Here is a 21,897-nt window from a genome sequence, read left to right on the forward strand (position 1 = left end):
AATGCAATTAGTTCACAACTGGCTGACGATTTTGTGATAATCTTCTGTCGTTTTGTTGCCCAACTAACGAGATGACCATTTAAGAATATTGCATTCCCTGTAATCAGTCTCTTGTCGATTTCGGATGGAGCGAATGAAGCATCAGAGTAAACAACAATTGTAAATTCGTCCTCTGGTTCGGGACGATCATAGACTAAGTTTAAATCCATGTTGTCTTTTAGGTAGCGCAAACAGTATATCAACTTCTGTAGATCATTGACGCTTGGTTTGTTTGCTTTTGCTCCTAGTTTGTTTGTGGCGTATGAAATATCGGGTCTGGTATTTCTGCATGCCCATAGTAGCAGCCCAACTCCTTTTTGATAGAGCGTTCTTTCCTTTGCTCCTAGTAGCGCACCAACGTCTTGGTACTCAGAGTCTGGAATGTCGATGTCTTCTTCTGCCAGTTTCGGAGGGGTGTACCGTTTCTTGTCTTTAATCATGGGTATTAATTTTCCGTATTTGCCCATTATATTAAAGTCTTTGAGAAGGTTAGTAATAAACTGCTGTTGTGAAATTGTATATCCAGTTTCGGTCTTCTCAAACTTGATCCCTAAGTATTCACCTAATTTACTTAGGTATTTGAGGTTAAAATGGGTCTCTAATCCATTTCTGAAACTTTTGAGTAACTTGTCCGAGGATGATACCATTATTAGATCATCGACGTATATAGCAACAATGATAATATCGTGCTTAGTTCTCTTATAAAATAAACCTTCAACAACGCTTGAGCTTGTAAATTCTAATTTCTCGATTGTGTCTTTGAGACATATATACCATTCGTAACCGCTTTGTTTAGCACCATATACTGCTTTCTTTAATTTCCAACAATAGTCTTCCTGTAATTCATAACCTTTTGGAGGATATACATACAATGGATGTTCCTCAGGTAACAGTGCATTAAGGTATGCCGACTCAATGTCTAGTTGGTGAATAGCGTAATTTTTGGTGACGGCAATGGATATTAGTATTCGGATTGTTGTAAGATCGACGACTGGGGATGATATTCTCGTCGGGTCAAAATCTCTTCCAGTAACTTGTAGAAATCCACGAACCACGCATCGACTTTTGTGGTCGTTTCCTTTGAAAGTTTCTTTGATGGTGTGCACCCATCTAGTAGTTATTGGTTTGACTCCTTTTGGAATCTTAACAATCTCGTAAGCGTTCAATTCTTTGAACTTTGTGATTTCTCGATCCATGGACTTTTTCCATTCAGGATCTTTATAATCAATTCTATCTATGACAGCAAATAGATTATTATTACCTTTACTATCGGTAACTTCAGTTTCGATATTTTGTTCGCCCTTTATCATATCATTCAAGTATGACTCCCCTAATGGGCAATTCCGCGGATCTGCATTGTTAATTAAGCTAAGCAATGCATTTATCTGTTGTGGACTGGAATCGAAATCTGGTGTCTTCTTCTTTCTTTTTATTATTTCGGAGGTGATCGTTTTTGCTATTTGTGAGCTTTGTGCATCCTTGTCCAATAATGATGCTTTGGTACCTTTCCTCTTACTAATTTTGCCCTTTCCGTGTATTTCAGGTGGGACTTTATTCCATGATTGAGTCTTTCGCGTATCTAGGTTAGACCAATTTTTAGACAGCTCAATTTGTTTGTCTAGTCTTGACTTGGTATGTGATCTTGTATTTTGTGCTGGTGTGGTTGATAAGTCCACATTTGTTTCCCCTGATAACTCCCCTGAGATTCTATCCTCCTGGGAGGCTAACTGTGAAGTTAACTCTTCAGAATTTGTCGTAGTTGAGTTTAAGTTATGATCTTCACTCATTTTCGTTCTGGTTTCTTCTATAGCAGTTTTAATGGGGTCAGCAGCGTAATCACGATTGTTATCAACAATTTTACTTTTAGTCTTATGGTCCCTGATCGTTCTAGTGGCTGAAAGTGGAGTTGTTTTTACTCCCCCTAATCGTGGTGAGCGCTTAATGTGCTTTCCGTCTACCGAATTACCTTCTTGATCGGTAGGAAATGGTAACGTGTCAGAAGTGAGTTCTTCTATACGCCGTTTGTGTTGAGTGGCTACTTCGGGATGTCTTGTAGAAAGACTTTCGATCGTCATCTGCGAAGAAGGTGTATTGCTCAAAGCCTCAGGATTTTGAGGAGATGGCGTCGATAAATTGGTGTCTCCAATGTTGGCTGTCTGGACAGATGTGTCCCCGTTTTTAAGTAAAGTAGCATCAAAGATAACCTCTTTATCAGCGATATCGATATGATCAGCAAGTTTGTCTTCAAGTGCATCGAGTACTGTGGCATTATATTGAGCGCTGTCTCTCTGTAACAAATCAAGTGATTGAAAATAATTCTCGATAAATTGGCGTGAATTGAGGAGTTTTGCATTACAATTCGTTATAATTGGGAAATGTTCTGCTTGGACGAGTATTCGGTAGCTATAGTTATCTGTGGCGAAGCCGACGATAGAACCGAAGAAAGCGTGTGGTTCAGTCTTAAGTAAGGGACGGCCATACTTCTCGTATTCTTCTTTCGAAGATGCTTTTATCACAACGTCCATACCGAATGGGACAATAGGACGGTGATATGCGTCTTTATAGTTAAAAAAGACGGCGGCAGGTGTGCGATATTGGAGCAGCTTTCGGGGAGTATTGTTCTTGACGAATGCCGAGTATTCCACGATTTCTTTGAAGAGAGTCAATACTTCATCGTGGCGATCGGGGAAACTTAGTACAACTTTCCGTATATTGGCAAGAATAATGCGATTATGTGATTCTGCCAATCCATTTAGCTCTGGAGAATACGGTGGAATTTGATCGCGTTCGATTCCAAGTTTAAGTAGTTGTTCGTCAGAAGGAAGTTCTATTGCATTATCCGACCGGAAATATGAAATCGATTCACCAGGAAATTTATGATTCCATAAATTAAGAGTATTTAATACTGTGTCTGCAAGAGACTTGTGATCAGTATATAATAGTTTGGTGTAACCGGTGTAATGATCAATAACGGAAGTGATAAATATTTTTGCAGTAGACTTATTGTATCTCCTAAATTGGAAAGGTCCGATAGTATCGCAACTCACACGTTCAAGTCTGCGCACAGCGGCGCGTTGAGTGTGATGATTGTGTGATGATTGTCTGACAGTAATACTGTTGCAGGTTATACAATTCTTCACAAGATTCTTACTTGACTCGGTGTCGTCAACCGTGATGTGACCTTGCACTTCTAGGTTCAATAGGTTGGTAAGGGCCATATGATTGTACATTAGGTGATGATATACCCAATCATGTGGTCCATTAATATTGAGTTCAAGTTGGGGGATATTGCCAACATCGATATGCTTCTCGTTGAAGAAACGGACTGTGTTCTTCGAGAACAGTACATCCTTATCATTGGCAATATAAAGTCCATCATTTAGTGAACCTAAATAGTGTCTTACTTTGTTGTGAACAAGGTAGAAACCGTCGTCCTCAAAATGGAGGAAATACTTTTGCAATGCGAGTTGGCTGACGGAAACAAGTATAACCGGTATGTTGGGTATATACACAGCGTCTAGCTTAATGTGAAAGGGACTTGCCTCGAGAGTGAAAAATCCTTTCGCAAGAGCATATGCCTGATCTCCATTTGCAGTATTATAAACTTTCTCACGATCAGTAAGATTGTATCTGATATCAGATAAATATGTTAACAGATTAACAACGGTCCGAGTAGCGCCAGAGTCATAGCAGATCCTAGCACGTAACTTCGATTTATGTATTGGTGCGTCATCAACAAAGACTCGGAGATGGTTATTGAGACCACCGGAGCTTTAGTTGTGATTAACATTGTCCGTTTGTCTTCTGTGCGATTTCTGGTTATTCTCCAACAGCAGTTTATTTTGAGAATAATTATTATAGTTACTCCTGTCTTTTCTGTGTTTGGAATTCGTTCTTGATTTAGAGGAATCAGATAAAACTTTACCAGAGAAACCAGGTGTACTGATCATTTTCTTTTGGAAAGTGTTGGGGGTAGGGTAATGAAAATTCTCCTTGGTCATAAATTCTTTATAATAGAAATTGGCCGTAGCGGCAGCTATTATACAATTGCCATCGTGTCTTTGGTTACAGTAGTGACTAATGGTGCCATATAGGTCGGAAGGAATACCGTCAATAAATTGAATTATACGGTCATAATCATGCGTGTTTTTGCCTCTCAATTCTGAGACATAGTCTTTACACAGTATATCGATTCGGTAGCGTCGTTGCACTTCCTCAAGTATAGACATCGTTTTAGCATCATCTGCATGCTCCGATGTGTACTCAATTAGATCTTCAAGGGTGACAGTATGATCTCGGGTAGCAGCAAGAATACTCAAAGTATTATTGCAATAAGGTGCAATGAGATCATCCTTCCAGCAATCGTAGTAGTATTTAAGTTCATTACCATGGAGTCCAGTTCTGGATTCGAAACTGTTCCAGTCTACTTTGAAGTTTGCCTTAGACAAAGCTTTATAGTCTGGGTCACTGTTTAGTTCCTGAAGAGCCCTGGACCAGAGTTCAACGCTGCTATCATTGAGCTTGGGTAATTTTCTCCAAGATTCATGAAAGCGTTTCTGAGACTTTCGAATCGTATCGTTAGTTCTTTCAAATAAATTGAATGTTTTTTCAGCAGAATGTTTACTTGATTTAAACGATGGAGAGTGTTCAATTTTAGGTGGAGCACTGATGTTTACACTTAAGTCATCATCAGCGAGCACCGAACTAGACTCAATACTAGATTGAATAAGATTAATATCACTATTAGTACTCGTAATGGTCGAAGAATCGTCAGTATTTCTCGAAACTCCTTTTCTGTTACCACTTTTCTCGGCAGAAATAAGCGTTAGGATATCATGAATTTGGTTTTGAAGCAGTAGAAATTTAGCCTCAAATTCGTCTGATTGTTTCTCAAGCAATTGATTTGCTTGTTCCCTAATCGCTTCTGCGAGAAGACTTGCAGTGATGGGACTGAATGTCTGTTCTTCTGGCAGTTCCGATCTACCAGTCGACAGAGCATTTGTGGAAAAATTGGACATTTGAGATTTATTGATTGGATTCGACTTGACTTTTGACTTCTAATCTAATGGGAAGTAAACGTATATACAGGTCTAGAATTTCTATATGTACGGCTGCAATTCCCTTGGATAAAATTTATTCAAATTTTCAGTATAAAAGAAGAGTTAATATATAAATTATATATTGGAAACAGTCGGAAGCAACAGGAGCTTATATACCCTTGATATACCCCTGTTTTAGTATGGAATTTGTAACATTGCGCCATACTCTGTTTAACAATGAATAAATTCCTTTCTTTCCAAGGAAAGGACGATCCTGCATACTTTCCATCATAGTATACAAGGCACGTGACTTATAAGCATGAAAATATCGAAATTTATTGTTCCTATTTGTATGGGTAAAATGGACAGATGCGGTTGCTCTGATTCAGACCGTGTAGTAGTAATTGTAGCTATATACATCGTAACTAATTCGGCACCTACAAATTGGATTTTCTGAAATTGGGTCTGAAAACCATTCTTCCCTTGATAGCGTTGTTGGCCAACTTCTCCATGTAGTTAGGCAACTGTTCCATGTCCACAACCTGGGCTACAGGCTTGATTCTGCCCAAGGAGATCCACTTCATACACTCAATTTGCTCCAAAGAAGTGCCTCCGAAATTGAAGATAATCTCGACATCTCTTCTTGCGAGCTCGAAGTTCAAAGTGCTCAACTTGTACCTTCCCAAGCCCACCATTACGATCTTTCCATGGTTTTTTACGTAGCTCTGACTGTTCTTAAAGGTGATGTCAATACCGACAAAGTCAAAACAGAGGTCAAAGCTCTCTATTGAATGACTGGAGTCCCCGATGTTGGCGTAGGTTTCCGCTGCTCCAAGGCCCTTGGCCAATTCTCTACTTTCTTCCTTGATGTCGCAGGCGACGATATTGCAGTTGTAGCTCTTCAAGATCTGGACAGCATTCAAACCAAGACCACCCAAGCCCTGGACCAACACTTTCGTGGTGGGATGGAGCAAGTCTCTGACTTTCTGAATTGCATGGAAGGGAGTCAAGACGGCATCAGTAGAAACAGCAGCGTCCTCGTAGCTCATGCCTTCTGGAATAGGCAATAACGTTCTCAAGTTGTCGATCAACAAGTATTGCTGGAACCCTCCGTCGCAATTCAATCCGTAGGCCATTACAGAATTTCCACAAGCGTTATCTACACCTCCCCGGCACATCTCACACTCTCCACATGCTTTGGCGATCGTCACAGCGAAGCGGCCACCGATTTCGTAGATATCGGATTTTTCGAGGTTCTTTCCGACTTGGACAATCTGGCCAGCAATCTCATGACCCATTACCATCTTAGGTTCACCTTTACCGCCTGCAAGAGGGCCAGAAAGGAGGATGTTGTGGTCGCTATGGCACATACCAGCAGCCTCGATCTTCAACAAAACCTGGTTATCTCCTGGGGTCTGCACTGGGTGGTTGGGGAAACATTGAATCGTCTTCTTGCCGGGGACATAACCGTAAGCAACTTGTGTTTTTGGGATGGACATGGTGAAATCGGCCTAAAGTGGGAAGAGGCAGAGAGATAGCTTTTAGATATATATTTGGCACTTTTAAGTGAAAATACTAGCACTGGTAAGTTGTTGCGTTACCTGAAAAATTGAGACGAAAATTTGACGAAATGCGGGGTTGATGCGACTATTGGGTTAATCCGAAAACTGAGATCACCTATAAAAGTCAATTGGCTTTATGGAATTAGTTGAAAACTAAACTTAGGCTGAGTATATGAAAGAAATACGGCCTAAAAATGTAGAGAATGGGTAGGCTCTGTGGAATATTCAGACTATTTATGGAGTTAGTCGAAAATGTGTCGAAGCGGAGATTCGGTACCTGAAAGGCATTTCCGACTAGAGTGAGGGGCATACAAATAGGATAGGTGAAAGCGATTTCCCAGTAGCTTTCTCTCTTTGAGATCGGATATCGGAAAAAAGTAGGCCCAGTCGAGGGGTAGGTCATATTGTTGGAGAATAGGTGAAAAATACTCGGTGAGTATTCTTCAATAGAGTGTTCTCAATTTCCGTAGGTGCCGTTGATTGCAAAATTTGAGGTGCCATCAAAGCATTGATATACAGAATTCGAATTTCCGCAGGTACCGTCGGCTGCAAAATGAATCGGAGAATATGGAATTACAAAGAATATTGAATTGTACAGAATAAAGGCAAAGAATAATTAACATTGAACATGTAATGGACATAGTAGACGTAGACATTTAACGATACCAACTCTAAGGCATCTAGTCAAATTTAACAAGAATTGGACATTATATCCTTATAATCTAGAATATCTTCACATATTAATCAAGTATCTTTTATTAAATAAATAGATAATGCCAGAGGCCAAGGAGAAGTAAAACATATAATCAGAATGTCAATTTTTTTTAGAATTTTCAACTTTTAATTTTGTTGTCATGACTCGTGTAAATGAAGACCCAGAACCCCAGGTCTCCCCAAATGCAAACAAACCAGACGCCCGAGGTCTTGTTCGTAGTTTAGTTTACACAAAAATCAGAGTAAAAGATACTTGCCGTTCATTTATTCTGATTTTTGTTTCTTAGCAGCTGGCTCTTCGCTGACGTCCTTGTCATTGGTCTGCACAGGCTTCAAGGAAGGAGTGCCTAAGTCGGCGTGGAAGTCCTTGATGATGGAGTCGACGTCGTCGATATTCAACTGTCTGACGTCTCCCAACAACTTGATCTTGGCAGTGACTTCCTTACATTGGTCATCAGTCAAATGGAGATTCAACTGGTCAACTCTGGACTTGATAGCATTCCACCCTGTCAATCTGTTGGCGAAATGAATGTATCTGGTTAAACCGAAGTCAGATGGGTTCAAGATTTCGTAGGTAGATGGGTTAGCCAAAATAGCCTTAGCGTGGATACCAGCCTTGTGAGTGAAGGCACAGAATCCGGTGATAGGGTTGTTGAAAGGAATGTTGACTTGCACAGCATCAGCTACCAAGTTCTCCAAGTCTCTCAACTTATGCAATTTGTACTTGGACAAAACGTAGTCCCTGTCAGCAGTGATCATTCTGGCCATCAAAGCACCCAATGGAGTAATTCCGTTTCTTTCACCGATACCCAACACAGAGACATCAATCAACTTGGCACCAGCTTCCAAAGCAGTGTAGGCGTTAGCCACAGCACATCCAGTATCGTTGTGCAAATGACACTCAATGTCACACGAGACAACAGACTTCAACGTCTTGACCAACTCGTACACTTGACGAGGGTTGGCACATCCGACAGTGTCAGCGATACCGACTCTGTTGACACCAATCTTGTCGACGGTACGGTAGATGTTTAACAAATCAACAATGTCTGATCTGAACGAGTCTTCAGACGAAAATCTGATTTCAATACCCTTGGACTTGACAAATTCAATGACCTCAATGGCAGACTGGGCAATGTAGTTCATATCCTTACCGTGGGAGTACTTTCTCAAGAATTGAGAAGTACCAATGACGACATCCACACCGTCAACTCCGGTCTCAACAGCAACACGGGCATCGTCCATGTGACATCTAATGTGGGTCAAGATCTTGGCCTTGAGTCCCAACTTGCAGATGGCTTCACAGTCCTTTCTGGACTGTTCAGAAGCAACAGGAGAGGTCAATTCGATGTAATCGACACCGAAATCGTCAAGGGCCTTGGCAATCTCAATCTTCTTTTCGGTGGTGAAGAAGGCATTGGCAAACTGTTCACCTTCTCTCAAGGTCGACTCAATGACCTCGAACTTGTTAACGTTAGAGAGGAAGTCAGAGGGATTAGGACCGTATGGGGATGCGGAAGACATGGCTCGTACTTGAATATATAGATGTGAAACAAGAAAGAAATAAAAGTTTCAGTGAAGCAACTTATATATTTATATAGTCTGAAAAATCTGATTTCTGAAAAATTTTCAAACTCTTTATGGAGTAACAAAATTCCTGTGCCGAAAACGGTACGGTATCGGCCATGAGTAATCAGTTGCGGCACACTCGCTGCTGATAAAGAAATGAGTCACAGAGATGGAATGCAAGATCACGTGACGAGATTGTGCCATATGAAAGAACATGGAAGTAGATAGAAGGAATCAAGTCTGGTCGGTGCATAAGATCTGATGCTGCAGCACCGGGACGTTGTGACGTGTGCCAATCACAACGTATGAACTGCTTTGGAGTGGTTTCTGGAGTCAGAGCTGATGGCGATGAGATGAAAAAAACCTCCGTTGGTCCTAATCTGATCACGTGAACAACACACTGAGACCGAAAGATGGCTATAAAACAAACATGCTACAATAATTGAATCATGCCAATTTTTGGTTCCAAGCCAATATGTCATATCCAAGGTGGGCTACTTGAGTAGTATTCCACATGTTCCCGTCTATTCGTAGAGCAGCAATTGCTGAATTACTTGTCAGGCTCCAGAAACCTACTCCGATCTTTCCCCATATATTATTTTGCTAGATAATGCGCGCCTTAATGAGTCAGCGAAGAACGAAATAGCCGCGATGACACATCTGGTCTCACGTGACACGCCGTAGACTGGTAGGTCTGGAATTGTATATATGTCATTGGATAAAGCCCAATCTCCAGGTACAGTGGATTTATAATGGATTGAACATCTTCAGGGATCTCTGATGAGTCAAAGCGAGATGCTGGCTGCACCTGTTTAGCAGGATGTATCAAAGTAAATGTTTTGAGCTTGCTTAATTGCACGGTACTCAAACCGAGCTAGTTTCAAATAGTGTTCTTGAAAACCATGTTAGACAAGTTATAATTAGAGCCTCCAACATGTCAAAAGATGTACGGTCTTTGAAATTGAAGAATCTACTTGTAGACAGACTTTCTGAGAGGAATAAACCCTTGTATATACACTCTATACTAATGTCGTAACAGCTGGTCGTAGATTTGTTCACTTCTACTTCTGCTGAAGTGTCCATATCTTCACTAGCAGCATCAGATGAACGACAACATAATTATCCTGTTGACTGTAATCAACTTGAGGTAGGTAATAAAAAGTTTGTAACAACGGATTTGTGGGGCCTGACATAATCTAATTGAACTCATGATTTTCAGCTACGGAGAATGTAGAACACTTTCTTCAGCCACCTTTTCGTTCTATTCCATCTACCTGACAACAAACAAGGCTTATACATTCAGTTATTTTAATTTGCTACTTCAGTAGGTGTGTTTCAGTTTTGCTATTCTTTGCAAATGTCCTTTGTAAAGCTGATAAAGACTTTCTGAAATAATTTTTGAACTATTTTTGAACTATTTTTTAAATCCTTGTGGATTATATTTATATTTATTTAAAGCCTCCAAAGTTTTAGGCATTCTCTTTTGAAAGTAGTTGTTCAATTTAGTAATCTTGCGGATTTCATCTAACAGCCAAATGAACAATGCCAAAAAATCTATTAGAACACATTGGTAGAGATTGAGAGTAACTTTCTTCATTACTCCTGAAATTTCCGTATAAACTACATTATAATGGCCATAAATTCTAGTGTTGTCTCTCCAGGCATGAAACCAGCTCCACGAGAAATTTCTGAATTCAAGAGATTTATATAGATAGAGGGCAACTTCATCTACCCCAATTTGAACATAGGTACCGTGTTTCACATGAAAGATCATCATACTATTCAAAAGGGATAAGGAGTATAGTAAAAGTCAAACAGCTAAATTTGCTAAGCCCCACATCCTTGCAAAGCAAATGCTCAATTACAATTATTGATTTTTGCAATGTATGCTACGAGATGCATGCTCTCAAACCCAACAGAATTATCGACTCTACCACCTTTGGTACGGACGGTTCGGCTCCAAGAACTCAGCCATTATGCCAGTCCTACTCCTGTTTTCAATACATGGAAAACCAGTTATCAAAAAAAAAAATTCTTTGATGCAGTTCCAGATGTCCACCTTTTTCTTTTCCAACAATAAGAACAACAAGAAATGTAAGACAAGCCCATTTTGCTTCATGGAATCACAAGGCATACCAGAATTTGAAACTATACAATGGGCCTACACGTTACCTGGAGGTGCATCTGATTCTTCTTTTAGATCTAATGTAAGATTCTATACTATCTGAAAGTAGCAAGGTAAAAGCGCTTTCGCCAATTCTACTCAAATGTTACCACCAACCTTCAAGATAGACGTATACATAAAAAAACAAGACCCATTGCTAGCCAGATGCTCTATCTGCGTTTATTCAACTTCTTTCTCGACGTATGAACGTGAAGCAATGGTCCGTGCGTGCTGATTAGCTTGCCTAATGAATGAGATACTAGCCAGTATTATCCTAAGATGTCGAAAAGTTTAAGTCTCTGCTTTGAATCTTGGTGTGAAAAGTATCGCTGCTCAAGTCCGACTTGAAATACCATTATTAAAGTTTCCAATTCATCCTCTTAGCTGTCAATAGGCAGTATTCATCAGCAAGAGATGTGGCACACTTGCCCAATAGATTACTCTCTATGGCGACTGTATCGCCGCTGGAGTAATGGGACAGGGATTTAGCCTTCTCACCACCAATGACTGTATTAATATGCTTCAAGAACCCCTTTACATATACTATCTTGTTGTTTCTGTCGGCTTCCGAAATTGTTATTCCCATTACATCTTCCAATTCTCCTTCCGCGCCGTCGTCTTTTGGAATTATATCCCATGATGAAATCGAGTTTGGTATCAAGACACTTTTGCCATCTTTGCACTTTGAATATTCCAATTTTGAATTCCAAGCCTCTGTATCTATGTTGAAATCGAATAAGGAGCTCACATAGTCCAATGTATAATTGCTGCTGCCGAGCGCTCTTGAGATCAAGAATGAATGAGGACGGTAAATAACTTTGAGGCAACCGCAATTGAAATCGTGCGAACGAGCAATTCCAAACCAGTATTCCCTTGTACTAGCTAGATGCTTTGGTAAGAATCCAGGAGGCACTCGGACTATATTGGTTCCTCCTCTTATTTCAGGTATCTTTTTCCCTTCGAACTCGGGACCAGTTTGCTTGTCACATTCTCCAGACACGATATCACACTTGATCACCCTTATAGGATTGAAGCTGTATACAAAGTTGATGGAAGAATAATCTTCATCAAAGAACGGTGCCCAATTCTTTTCTATTTTTCTTGGTTCCATTCCTCTTATCTTCAAACGTAAAGCCTTCTTAGAATTAGTGAAGGGACGATACGTATGTATTGCTCTTTTCCAGTCAATTTCGGCACTGTCTGAATTGAATACAATCACAGGTTCTTGCTCCATTATGTTGGTTTCTGGATCTAGGTAGTTACGTAAGATGACTCTAGGATCATCTGCACCCAAGTAAAGCTGTACTCCTTCGGGATGTTCATCAAATGCTATCGGAAGAAAGGCCGGAAACTTAATGTCAGATTGAGGAAATTCATAATCGTTGATTTCTTTCCAATTTTTGTCAAACACTTGTGCATAAGGAAGACTGATTGTTGGCTTGTTGCGAAGGGATCGTTCACTGTAAATAACTCTGCTTACAAAGAAGTACACCTGATACTTATCCATCCAAACAGCAGAACCACAAAACTTGTACCATTTATTCTTTAGGATTTCATCTTCGCTCTCGCCTTCCTTGTCCAAGAAATAGTTTCTGATAATTGGATATTCACCAGTGCTGTTCAAATGGAGTGCCCTTTTTCTTATGAGTCTTAGTTCATTTTTCTGATCAAGACTCTTCGGTTTAGTTGACTTCACTGTGTGATCGTCGTGAAATACGACATGGGAACACTTGAAATTTTCAACATCATCCAGTCCCACCTCTAGAAATGAAAAACCAGAAATAGAAAATTCTTCATATGGTTGATTCAACGATTCCTTCGTTACTGGCGAATGAAGCAAGTTGAACGACTTTGCTGAGCTTGAGCTGTACTCAGAGTGAGCTTTAATGATACTCTGCGTGAGAAAATACCATACGTTAGCATTTAAAATTAACAAAAGAGCAATCAAACACCCCAGGATTACCTTATCTGTGTATACACTATGGCTCCTTCGCTTTAAGAAACCTGGGAGTAGCTTCCGAAGGGCAATAACTGTGACGGGGGTCAACACAAATACTGCTATGGAATATATCCGGAGGTCATAGTCTTGAAGGTTTATTATGTATTCAACAGCACTACTCATAGTGGTAGAAAGAATCCCAAAAATTGGTAAACAAGAAGAATTCGACGATAAAATTTATTTCTCCCTTTTTCAAGTATGTCAGCGTACGAGTGCTAACAGAATTGAGGAATTTTGGGGTGAGTATTCTCCTAGGCATCCCAAACTTAATGTTCTAGAAAATAAAAGAGGATACATAAATTGTATGGCCACGTTCAGGTGGATATGCACTTTTTTGTATTTTTTGGCACGAATCTATGATTGTGTTCCCTATTCACACGGATAGCGGCTAGGTTCATAATCTTTTGTAACTATGTATCTACTGGTATTATCTATATTGTAAAAAATATTGGCATTTTAAATTTAGATATATATAACAAGAACAAAAATAAATTGTGCATCTAAACAATAATGGGATTTAGATCTACTGCGTGATCGTTTATTTAATACCTACAGGAAACAAGACAATGATAAGAGATGTGCTTTAGTTGAAATACAACAACCTTGCTCATACATAGGTGTTACTCATAGATCACCAAAAAAACAAGAAGAAGGATGAAAGGAAACTGAATCGATTCAATTATTTTAGAATATATGACAGGAGTTCTTTTTCAAGTTTATTTTGTAAGGTTTGAAAAAAAAAAATAATCGAAGCGCATATCCGCCTGTTGCATTTGCGAAAAGTTACCAAGGAGGTTAAACCGAACTTCATTATGACTATTTTCGTTTGAACGACGCTAGAGTGAGTGTGAGAGAACAAGTTTTCTACAAATATAGTATCATAAGTGTTGTTAAACACATATTCTATTATTAGATAAATCTAAGATCTAACGTAATCTTGCTTGGCAAGCGCGCTTCGTAAGGGCACATAATTACATAGAACTTCACATGAAGTTTAAGAATTGCTGAGAGACGAAAAGAAAGAGGACAAATGCGCTGAGATTAGAGAAACTCCGGATCTTACGAACCTGGAAGGAATTGTCCATATGTATGAAGTTGTATTGACGAATTTGAAAGTGGTTTGGAAGCGATATGCATATAAGCCTATTTTAACATCTTCCTACATAGAGAAGGCAGTACTAATACAGAATTCGTTTCGACACCCGAATTCATTACTTTCAGAAAACCAATTTCGTGCTTCACGAAGATTTATATAGAGCAAAAACATCTTCTTCAAATAATGGCACCTAGAATAATAATTTATTGAAGGAGAATTTCAGGAGCATATTGAAAGAGGTAGCTCAGTAGTTAAAGACAGAATACAAAGGAGAAGGTTTCAATCTTTTTTCCTGAGTTATTCATACCAATTTACTTCGTTCTGGTTGTATTCCAATCAAAACTCTTCTACATGTCATCGACGTCCAATGGAATTGGATACAAAAAATGTGTGATTTTCTCCAAGCGTGTAATTTTATTTTGGTCGGAAGTACGTTCTCGAAATTCAGAAAAATGGGCTGAAAAATACGGTCGGTTTTAGCGAAGTTTAGTTGTGTGCTCATACCGAACTATCTGCAACTTTGTTGCATGAAAAATAAAAAAAAGTGGCCGATTGCTCAAGGACTTGCATAGGAATAGAAATTATTAATATATAAATATGTCAGATGTCTATGATCTAAAAGTTAGCGTACCATGCAAATCTACAAGATTCTGTCCAATGAATTGACATTTTCCACCTCATTCAGTTTCCATGGGTGAATCCAGGTTGTTTCATCCATGGAAAGGAAGACCCTGCATAATTTCACTCACATGTAGATAAGCACGTTATGGCCAAATGCTTAGGGGTGAATTGTTACAGTTCATCTGCTCTAGAGACATTGCAACTGGAGATATAGAGATCTTCGTGAATCATCTGAGTTCAAGAGGGAATTGGATTTTAAATGAGAAGCGAATTATCTTGATCTGCTCTTTTACGAAATGAAATGTATTAAAATCCAACCTATTTACTCAGAGTATATAAATCTCCTTCTAATCCATACCGAGAAGTTGGAGGAAACCAAAAGGTCAACCCTCAGTTGATATTAAGTAAAACGTAGGCAAAACCCTTAGAAATTTGTAAAGATGCTAAGCTTGATTATTGTTATAATGTATTCTGATTCATACGAATCAAATTTTGCAATCTGTCTTCAATACTTCAATATTCAATTCTTCGATCTTGAATTCTGCAATCTTCGATTCTTCTACCTTTACTTCTTTAATTTGTAATTCGTCTGGTAGACAACTTCCTGATTTACAGCACAGTTTGAAATTGGACTTGCTTACAAAATTCATAAATACTTTCCATAATATTAATAATATACAAAAACACTATACAATACAATACACGCTAATAAACAGTGAATATCGGCTAGACTTCGTTAGCCACCATTCTAACGAATCGGTAGATCTCGGACTTCATACGAATCAACTCGGCGGTTTTGATGTTCAACTTGCCATTCATTCTACTGACAATTCTCTTTACAATGTTGTTAATGTCGTGGTTGGGGAGACCCGTGATGGCTGCCCAGTTATATTCGTACAAGTCGTTCTGCTGTGGCTTATTGTTCACAGAGTTGTGGAGGTTGATCATCTTCTTCTCTCTGACAAGTGCTAACTTAAAGCATCCGACAATCAACTTCTTCAACTCAAAGCCCATGTCGTTGTAGTTGAGGAAATTGTTGGACTGATTCAAGTACCTCAACAAGTAGATTATATCCATATAGCGAAACAAATAGATGATTCCCTTCATGAACATGGTGAGTGTCAAGCGCAATCTGCTGGTGAGCAAGAGCAAGAACTTGTCTAGAGGAAGCTCATTAGGCTTGATGAGACGTGGAGACTCAGGCGGAAACGAGTTGTGAATCTTAGTAGCTACGTACTTTACGGTGATCGTCATCAACTGGTTACGTTCATAATGAAACTGTTCTGCAGACAATTTGTGTGAAGTAACAGTTTTTTTAGCCGAGTTGGCAACAGCGGTCGACACCGAAAGAAGTCTTTGAGAAATACTCTTTTCAGAAATGTCCGAAAGTTTCTGAGTACTTAAAACGTCCTTTTCTGAAATTTCAAACTTGTCAGAATTTTTCAAGTCTTTTGTGCTGGCTACGGTGCCTACGGTAGATTCGTTGTTTCTTATAGAGCGCTTGACTTCCTCTGCAGCAGCGGAAGGTCTGAAATCGTCACCAGGGTTAGGTGATTCATTTCTCAAAGCAGACTGTGGCTGCTCCTGGAGTCTACGGCTACGTTTATGGTGCGAATGAGTGGAATGAGTCGAGAAGCTGTCCTCGTCAGAAAAGTCGTGATCTGACAACAAGATGGGCATGTCTTCGATGAAATCGCCAAATGTCCGCTGGGAACCGTCCACCTTGGCAGATTCCGGGTCTGAAACACTCGTAGCACTCGATGTGATGTCGAGACTGTTGGTGTCGGCCATAGTGAGATGGTTCATGAGTAATTCATAGGAGGACGACAAGTTATTGGAAGATACCGATTTCTGTGGCAGGCCAGCGCCAGGGTTGGCAGTGTTGATGCTGCCGGAGTCGCTGACAACAACCATGGGAATATCAGTGAATATAGTGAAGCAATGGTGCGAAGATTAATGAAGCGTTAGAACACAGTAATAAAAGTTAGTCGGAAATTCAAGCTTCCAGAGAGACTAACTGAATCTGCTGAGATTTATAAGAACAACACGGTTTATGTTGATAGATATTGATAGTGTCGCAAATAGTAGGACGACAGTTTTAGGATGTTACGGAAATGTGAGTTTCCGAGAAGAAATAAAGCAAGAACCGGATCAGGAATAGACAGATGCAAAATACCAAAGAACTAAACGGGGCCACTCAGATGTAGCGGATGACAACGGAGTACATGTTGGGAAGGTGGCAAATAATTAAAGCAAAGTAGTAAAAGTGAAAAAGTTAAGTTATGTTAGATTGGTGTAGTGATAGTTAGTAATCACACAGATATATTGCCGTAGACGATGTACAGCAAAGACAGCAGTTATCCAGAAGAGACTTTTTGGATTATACTAGAATGACTCTATTGGATGTAGTTGATACAAGACTATATTGATAACCTTTTACAGTCTTATAATCTTCTTTCGCTATGTGAACAATATTTCACTGGTTTCGATTCTGCTTAGTTAAGAAGCAGAAGACAGATCAGATTTTGGAAAACTCGAGAGAGGATGGACTCTATTCAATCAGGTGAGTATCACGGTGGTAGATGCAACAGAAAGACGGCAGCAAATGTCGAGATCGGAACGAAGCTGGAGATCTGGCTCTGATTGTCATCATTAAATTCACTGAATAAAATTCATCCCCTAACGGTTTTTTTACATTATGTGCAGGACGTATGGCTCTGACTCATTTGGAAAAGAAGAAAAATCACGAAAAAACTTGTAGCTTTGTGCGGCACGGATGTTTTTTTTTCTCGCGCCGCTGAGATTAAGTATGCCCCATAGTTAAGAATTATAGTGAGAATAGCCAGTATTAGCCGTAGCTAAGATCCAAAAGGATATGGAAGAGAGGAGTCTGAAGAGTATGAAGAACTCTAGAGATCTCTACTTAGTAAAAACTGCTATAAACTCACAAAAGTAAGGTAGGGAATCCAGCCGCGATTCCACATTTCTCTGCCAAATTTGTAGTTCTGCTCTTTCTCCATTAGAACCACAGTAATTTGTATCCTAGGCCCATAGTTAAGCACAAGATAAGCACAATCAAGCTGTTACTCCACCGACACTCTACAAATTTCTCTCTAGCTGAGCCCGCAACATCGTGTAGACATACAGATAGAAGCCGTCGAGCCAATTGGATTATCCACCTTTTTTAACATCTGTGGCCTCACACTTCTCCTGTTCTTGATCCCATAGTTGGCGAATTTTTCAATCGATTTTTCAGGCGAGCTTTTCTCTGTTATCTCTTCTTCACGGATAAACATATTCTGTCCTACAACCGTCAATTGTGTTGATTTCTGCGGCAAGTAGACTGCTATTGCCAATTTCCAACTCGAATCGGCAATTCTTCCGGAACCATCTGATATCATTCGTACCATACATATCTAGTAGAATCTACAGAATCTACAGAATCTGTTTTACCTATAGCCCAGCCAGACTATCAGCCAGACTTTCTTCATGAGTCTTTCTTCTCCAACTGCTGCTGATTCCATGCGTGTTCCTCCCGCTGCTGCCAGAACATACAAGGACGCTATTGCTGCGCTCAACAGCCTTCAGTCGAACTTTGCTCTGATCGAAGCTTACAGAAAGCTAGGTCCTTCAGTAGATAGAAACCAGTTGCTGATAGATGAAGTCTACGAATATACACGCAGATTGGGCTATACGCCCCGGGACTTCAACAAGTTGAACATCATACACATCACAGGCACCAAAGGAAAGGGACTGACTTGCGCTTTCACAGAGTCGATCTTGAAACAGTACTTGAACACCGGGGCCTCTGGTAGCTCAGCCAACATCACCAAGATCGGCTTGTACACTTCACCACACTTGAAGTCTGTCCGGGAGCGGATCAGAATCAACGGAAGTCCCATCAATGAGAGCAAGTTTGCCAAATACTTCTTTGAAGTGTGGGACAAGCTTTCGGCTACGACTTCTTCTCCAGAGAAGTTCCCTACACTCCAGCCTTCAGAAGTAGTGAAGCCCATGTACTTCAAGTACTTGACGGTATTGTCGTTCCATGTATTTCTCTCTGAAGGTGTAGACACCGCTATTTACGAAGTAGGCGTAGGTGGACATTACGATTCCACTAATATCATCGAGAAGCCAACTGTCACCGGGATCTCGAGTCTAGGAATTGATCACACCTTCATGCTTGGCGATACCATTGAGAAGATCACTTGGAACAAGACTGGAATATTCAAGAAGGACGTACCTGCAGTTGTTTCCGAACAGGTAGAACATCCTCTGTCGCTCGATGTAGTCAAGGAACGAGCTGTTGAGCTCGGTGTGGCCAGTCTTGAAATCGTAGACCGCAAACTTCTTCCTTCTGACACTAGGTTGGGTTTGGCTGGTGATTTTCAGAAGCAAAACGCAGCTCTAGCTGTAAAATTATCTACTATCCATCTTCAGAAGTTGGGATTTACGGATTTGCCTAAGTTCAACGAAGACGGCTCTATCGAAGAATTGAACGATAAATTCATAGCAGGATTGGAGCAGGTCAAATGGGATGGAAGATGCCAGAAGATTCTCAACAAACCGGGCTTTGAAGGCATCAGCTGGTACATCGACGGAGCACATACTTTAGAGTCAATTAATGTCTCCGCGCAATGGTTCAAGAGCGAGCAGAAAAGAGCTCCTTCCACTGTAAAGAGAACAAGAATCTTATTGTTCAACCAGCAGAACCGTGAGAATGCTGATCTCTTGCTAACAAAGTTGTACGAAAACATCTCTACTGGCGATGCTCCTTTGCCTTTTGACCATGTCATTTTTACGACGAACATCACTTGGTCTGACGGCAAGTACAACTCTGACTTAGTATCGTTGAACACTAGCAAAGAGTTGGTGGATTCGTTGACGATTCAAAAGAACTTGGCTCAAACGTGGTCAGACTTGGACCAGAAACACAAACACAACGCCAGAAAACACATCTTCCATGATATTGAGACAGGAGTCAACTTCATCAAGAGCTTGACAAAGTCGCCGGAACTTGGCGAAGTTGATGTCTTTGTGTGTGGTTCTATTCATTTGGTTGGAGGTTTCTTGGTTGTACTCGATAACGAGAAAGATCAGTGATGAATACTGATATATATAGACAGATATAGTACAGAATGATATCTTCCTTAGAGTAGAGCGGATGATAATACTACCTTAGTACATGGTAATAATTACTGTCAGAGTGTAGTTGATGAAAAGTACAGAATTACTTAATAGAGATTCAATATTGAACGATAATACTGGCTTTATTAGTATACAGAGTTATAGATTATGTTTCGTCGTCTCTATAAGACACCGAAAGATGCTAGCAGTCTAGTTGGAGTTGTTGTTGACGATGTTTTCCCTGGAAGACTTGACGATTTCATTGATGTTGGTCAACGATGCTCTCCATTCTTGTAAGGTCGATCTGACGCTGTTCCAGGCAGCAGTGTTTTCGGCATCATTACCAGCCAACACGAAACGGTTGACACGAGACAAGTAGAAAACTTCTTCCACTTGGTTCAACTTACCAACTACGACGCCAGATTTTATGGCACCGACAAGCAAGTTTTCGAAGTCTTGCGACGAAGTTACATTAGGGATCTCACTGTACTTGAACACTATGTCACTGTGATCAGCAGAAGACGACTGCTGGGAGAAGAACTTGGACAACGACAAGATTCTGGACTTGGCGTTGATTTCAGCTACAGGTAAGTCAGCGAAGTCGGCTGACGAGAGTTCCACCAAGTCACCGTTCACGTACTTGGAGAAGGCAGCAACCAAGGCATCAGAGCTGTTAGCGGCTAAGGATGCAGCGACGTTATTGTTGATTAAAAACGAAACATCAACTACTTCTGAACTTAAAGCAAACTTGATCAACTGAGTCAACTCACCTGCGGAGACAGCGAAAGATTGGGTGAAAGATTTGATGAGTTGAAGAGTCTGGGCCGAAAAAGTCGAGTCCAAAGCGATAAAACGCCAGAAAGTAGATCTGATCTGTTCTTCGGAAGTACCTGAGCTCTTCAACCATTGCACCAAATGCAAGCCAATGGAGTTTTGGACCAAGCCAAAGTCAAGCTTTGACTTTTCGACAATCGTCAAAATATGGGCGATTATGTGGGCACGAGTTTGCGAAGTTTCAGGCAATAAGTTGAACAAGGTGTTCAAGATCGACAAGATGGTCGTAGACTTGATGCTCTTTCTGTCTCTTATGGTAGGTTGCGTGTGAGGATTGGACTCTACAATGATTTCGTACAAGCCAGACTTCTCGTCAGCCAAGTCAACTCCCAATTGCGACAAGATGTGCACCAACAAATACACCGCAGGCTCGAACTCCTTGTCGGTCAACTTGGTGAGTGTGGCAGGTTGTGAATGGGCGTAGAGAGCTGCGATGATTTCTTGTTTCTGGGCTAGCTGGGCATCTTCAAGAAGCGGATTCAAAACTTCGGAGAAAGACGTGTTCTGCGCAGCAGAGTCGATGATCTGGCGGTACTCCTTGAGCGAGTCCTTCAACTCGTTGTCCACGACAATCACGGAGGCCATGTTGGTGTGTGTTAGAAGCTGTTTTACTGGGGTGAATGTTGGTGGTAACTTGGTTGAAATTTGTATGGCTTTTGATGAAAATTTTCATGACGCTGTGTGCAGGCGAAGTGCATGGACCACGTCCATAATAGGTGAATGGACTCAAATATAGTCTATTTAAACTGGTACTAAAACGTATAAATTGTAAGAATATATGTCGAGGAAGTGGACTAAGATGGAGCCATTGTGTCCTGAAGTATTGACTCGTTGATATCTGTGCAATTCATATTACTGGAATTGAAATATATTATATGCACATAGCCAAGGGAGATTGAATGTGAGCCGAATGGGACAAACCAGAAGTGGAATGATTCAAGTTTGTGAGGTCTTTTTTGGTGAATAGAATGGCAACTGAATCTATCCAATCCATATAATTTGACATTCTTCCTTTATTCCCCTTCTTTTCTCTACCACTTTCACTGCTAAAGTTGCAACTCATCAGTGATTTAGTTGCAAAATTGAACTATATGCACACCTAATAATTTCAGCTTTCTACTTTACTAGATACT

At 40.3% G+C, this 21,897-nt stretch overlaps 8 protein-coding genes across 8 annotated transcripts; 1 reads left to right on the top strand and 7 right to left on the bottom strand. All coding sequences in view use genetic code 12, as the record gives it.

Annotated features, from left to right (window-relative positions):
* Nucleotides 1-1,407: 1,407 nt before the first annotated feature.
* Nucleotides 1,408-3,269, bottom strand: POL5.7 (Putative RNA polymerase; the record flags this gene model as incomplete). Its single annotated transcript, XM_001384541.1, has 4 exons — nucleotides 1,408-1,517; nucleotides 1,556-2,730; nucleotides 3,087-3,153; nucleotides 3,191-3,269. 4 exons carry the CDS (start codon nucleotides 3,267-3,269, stop codon nucleotides 1,408-1,410), a joined length of 1,431 nt encoding a protein of 476 aa, XP_001384578.2.
* Nucleotides 3,270-3,812: 543 nt separating this feature from the next.
* On the bottom strand, nucleotides 3,813-5,057 carry HMC3 (hypothetical protein; the record flags this gene model as incomplete). Its single annotated transcript, XM_001384542.1, has 1 exon — nucleotides 3,813-5,057. One exon carries the CDS (start codon nucleotides 5,055-5,057, stop codon nucleotides 3,813-3,815), a length of 1,245 nt encoding a protein of 414 aa, XP_001384579.2.
* Nucleotides 5,058-5,515: 458 nt separating this feature from the next.
* Nucleotides 5,516-6,577, bottom strand: SAD1 (secondary alcohol dehydrogenase (SADH1); the record flags this gene model as incomplete). Its single annotated transcript, XM_001384543.1, has 1 exon — nucleotides 5,516-6,577. One exon carries the CDS (start codon nucleotides 6,575-6,577, stop codon nucleotides 5,516-5,518), a length of 1,062 nt encoding a protein of 353 aa, XP_001384580.1.
* Nucleotides 6,578-7,385: 808 nt separating this feature from the next.
* LYS22 (homocitrate synthase) lies at nucleotides 7,386-8,919 on the bottom strand. Its single transcript, XM_001384544.1, has one exon. The coding sequence runs from the start codon at nucleotides 8,876-8,878 to the stop codon at nucleotides 7,619-7,621; it is 1,260 nt and encodes a 419-aa protein (XP_001384581.1). The 5' UTR covers nucleotides 8,879-8,919; the 3' UTR covers nucleotides 7,386-7,618.
* Nucleotides 8,920-11,445: 2,526 nt separating this feature from the next.
* PICST_58858 (predicted protein) lies at nucleotides 11,446-13,029 on the bottom strand (the record flags this gene model as incomplete). The annotated part of the gene is made up of 1 exon (XM_001384545.1): nucleotides 11,446-13,029. A coding segment is annotated over one exon (1,584 nt), but the record flags the coding sequence as incomplete, so codon positions are not given.
* Nucleotides 13,030-15,453: 2,424 nt separating this feature from the next.
* PICST_89147 (predicted protein) lies at nucleotides 15,454-16,498 on the bottom strand. The gene is made up of 3 exons (XM_001384546.1): nucleotides 16,405-16,498; nucleotides 15,767-16,218; nucleotides 15,454-15,712 (listed from the first exon to the last, which is right to left on the bottom strand). The coding sequence occupies exons 1-3, from the start codon at nucleotides 16,481-16,483 to the stop codon at nucleotides 15,530-15,532; spliced, it is 714 nt and encodes a 237-aa protein (XP_001384583.1). The 5' UTR covers nucleotides 16,484-16,498; the 3' UTR covers nucleotides 15,454-15,529.
* A 1,597-nt stretch (nucleotides 16,499-18,095) lies between these two features.
* PICST_71737 (predicted protein) lies at nucleotides 18,096-20,004 on the top strand. The gene has a single exon (XM_001384200.1). The coding sequence runs from the start codon at nucleotides 18,293-18,295 to the stop codon at nucleotides 19,904-19,906; it is 1,614 nt and encodes a 537-aa protein (XP_001384237.2). The 5' UTR covers nucleotides 18,096-18,292; the 3' UTR covers nucleotides 19,907-20,004.
* A 52-nt stretch (nucleotides 20,005-20,056) lies between these two features.
* On the bottom strand, nucleotides 20,057-21,349 carry PICST_77557 (predicted protein; the record flags this gene model as incomplete). Its single annotated transcript, XM_001384547.1, has 1 exon — nucleotides 20,057-21,349. The coding sequence occupies one exon, from the start codon at nucleotides 21,347-21,349 to the stop codon at nucleotides 20,141-20,143; it is 1,209 nt and encodes a 402-aa protein (XP_001384584.1).
* Nucleotides 21,350-21,897: the final 548 nt, after the last annotated feature.

Source organism: Scheffersomyces stipitis, chromosome 4, assembly GCF_000209165.1.
Source record: "Scheffersomyces stipitis CBS 6054 chromosome 4, complete sequence".
NCBI classification, from domain to species: Eukaryota; Fungi; Ascomycota; class Pichiomycetes; order Serinales; family Debaryomycetaceae; genus Scheffersomyces; species Scheffersomyces stipitis.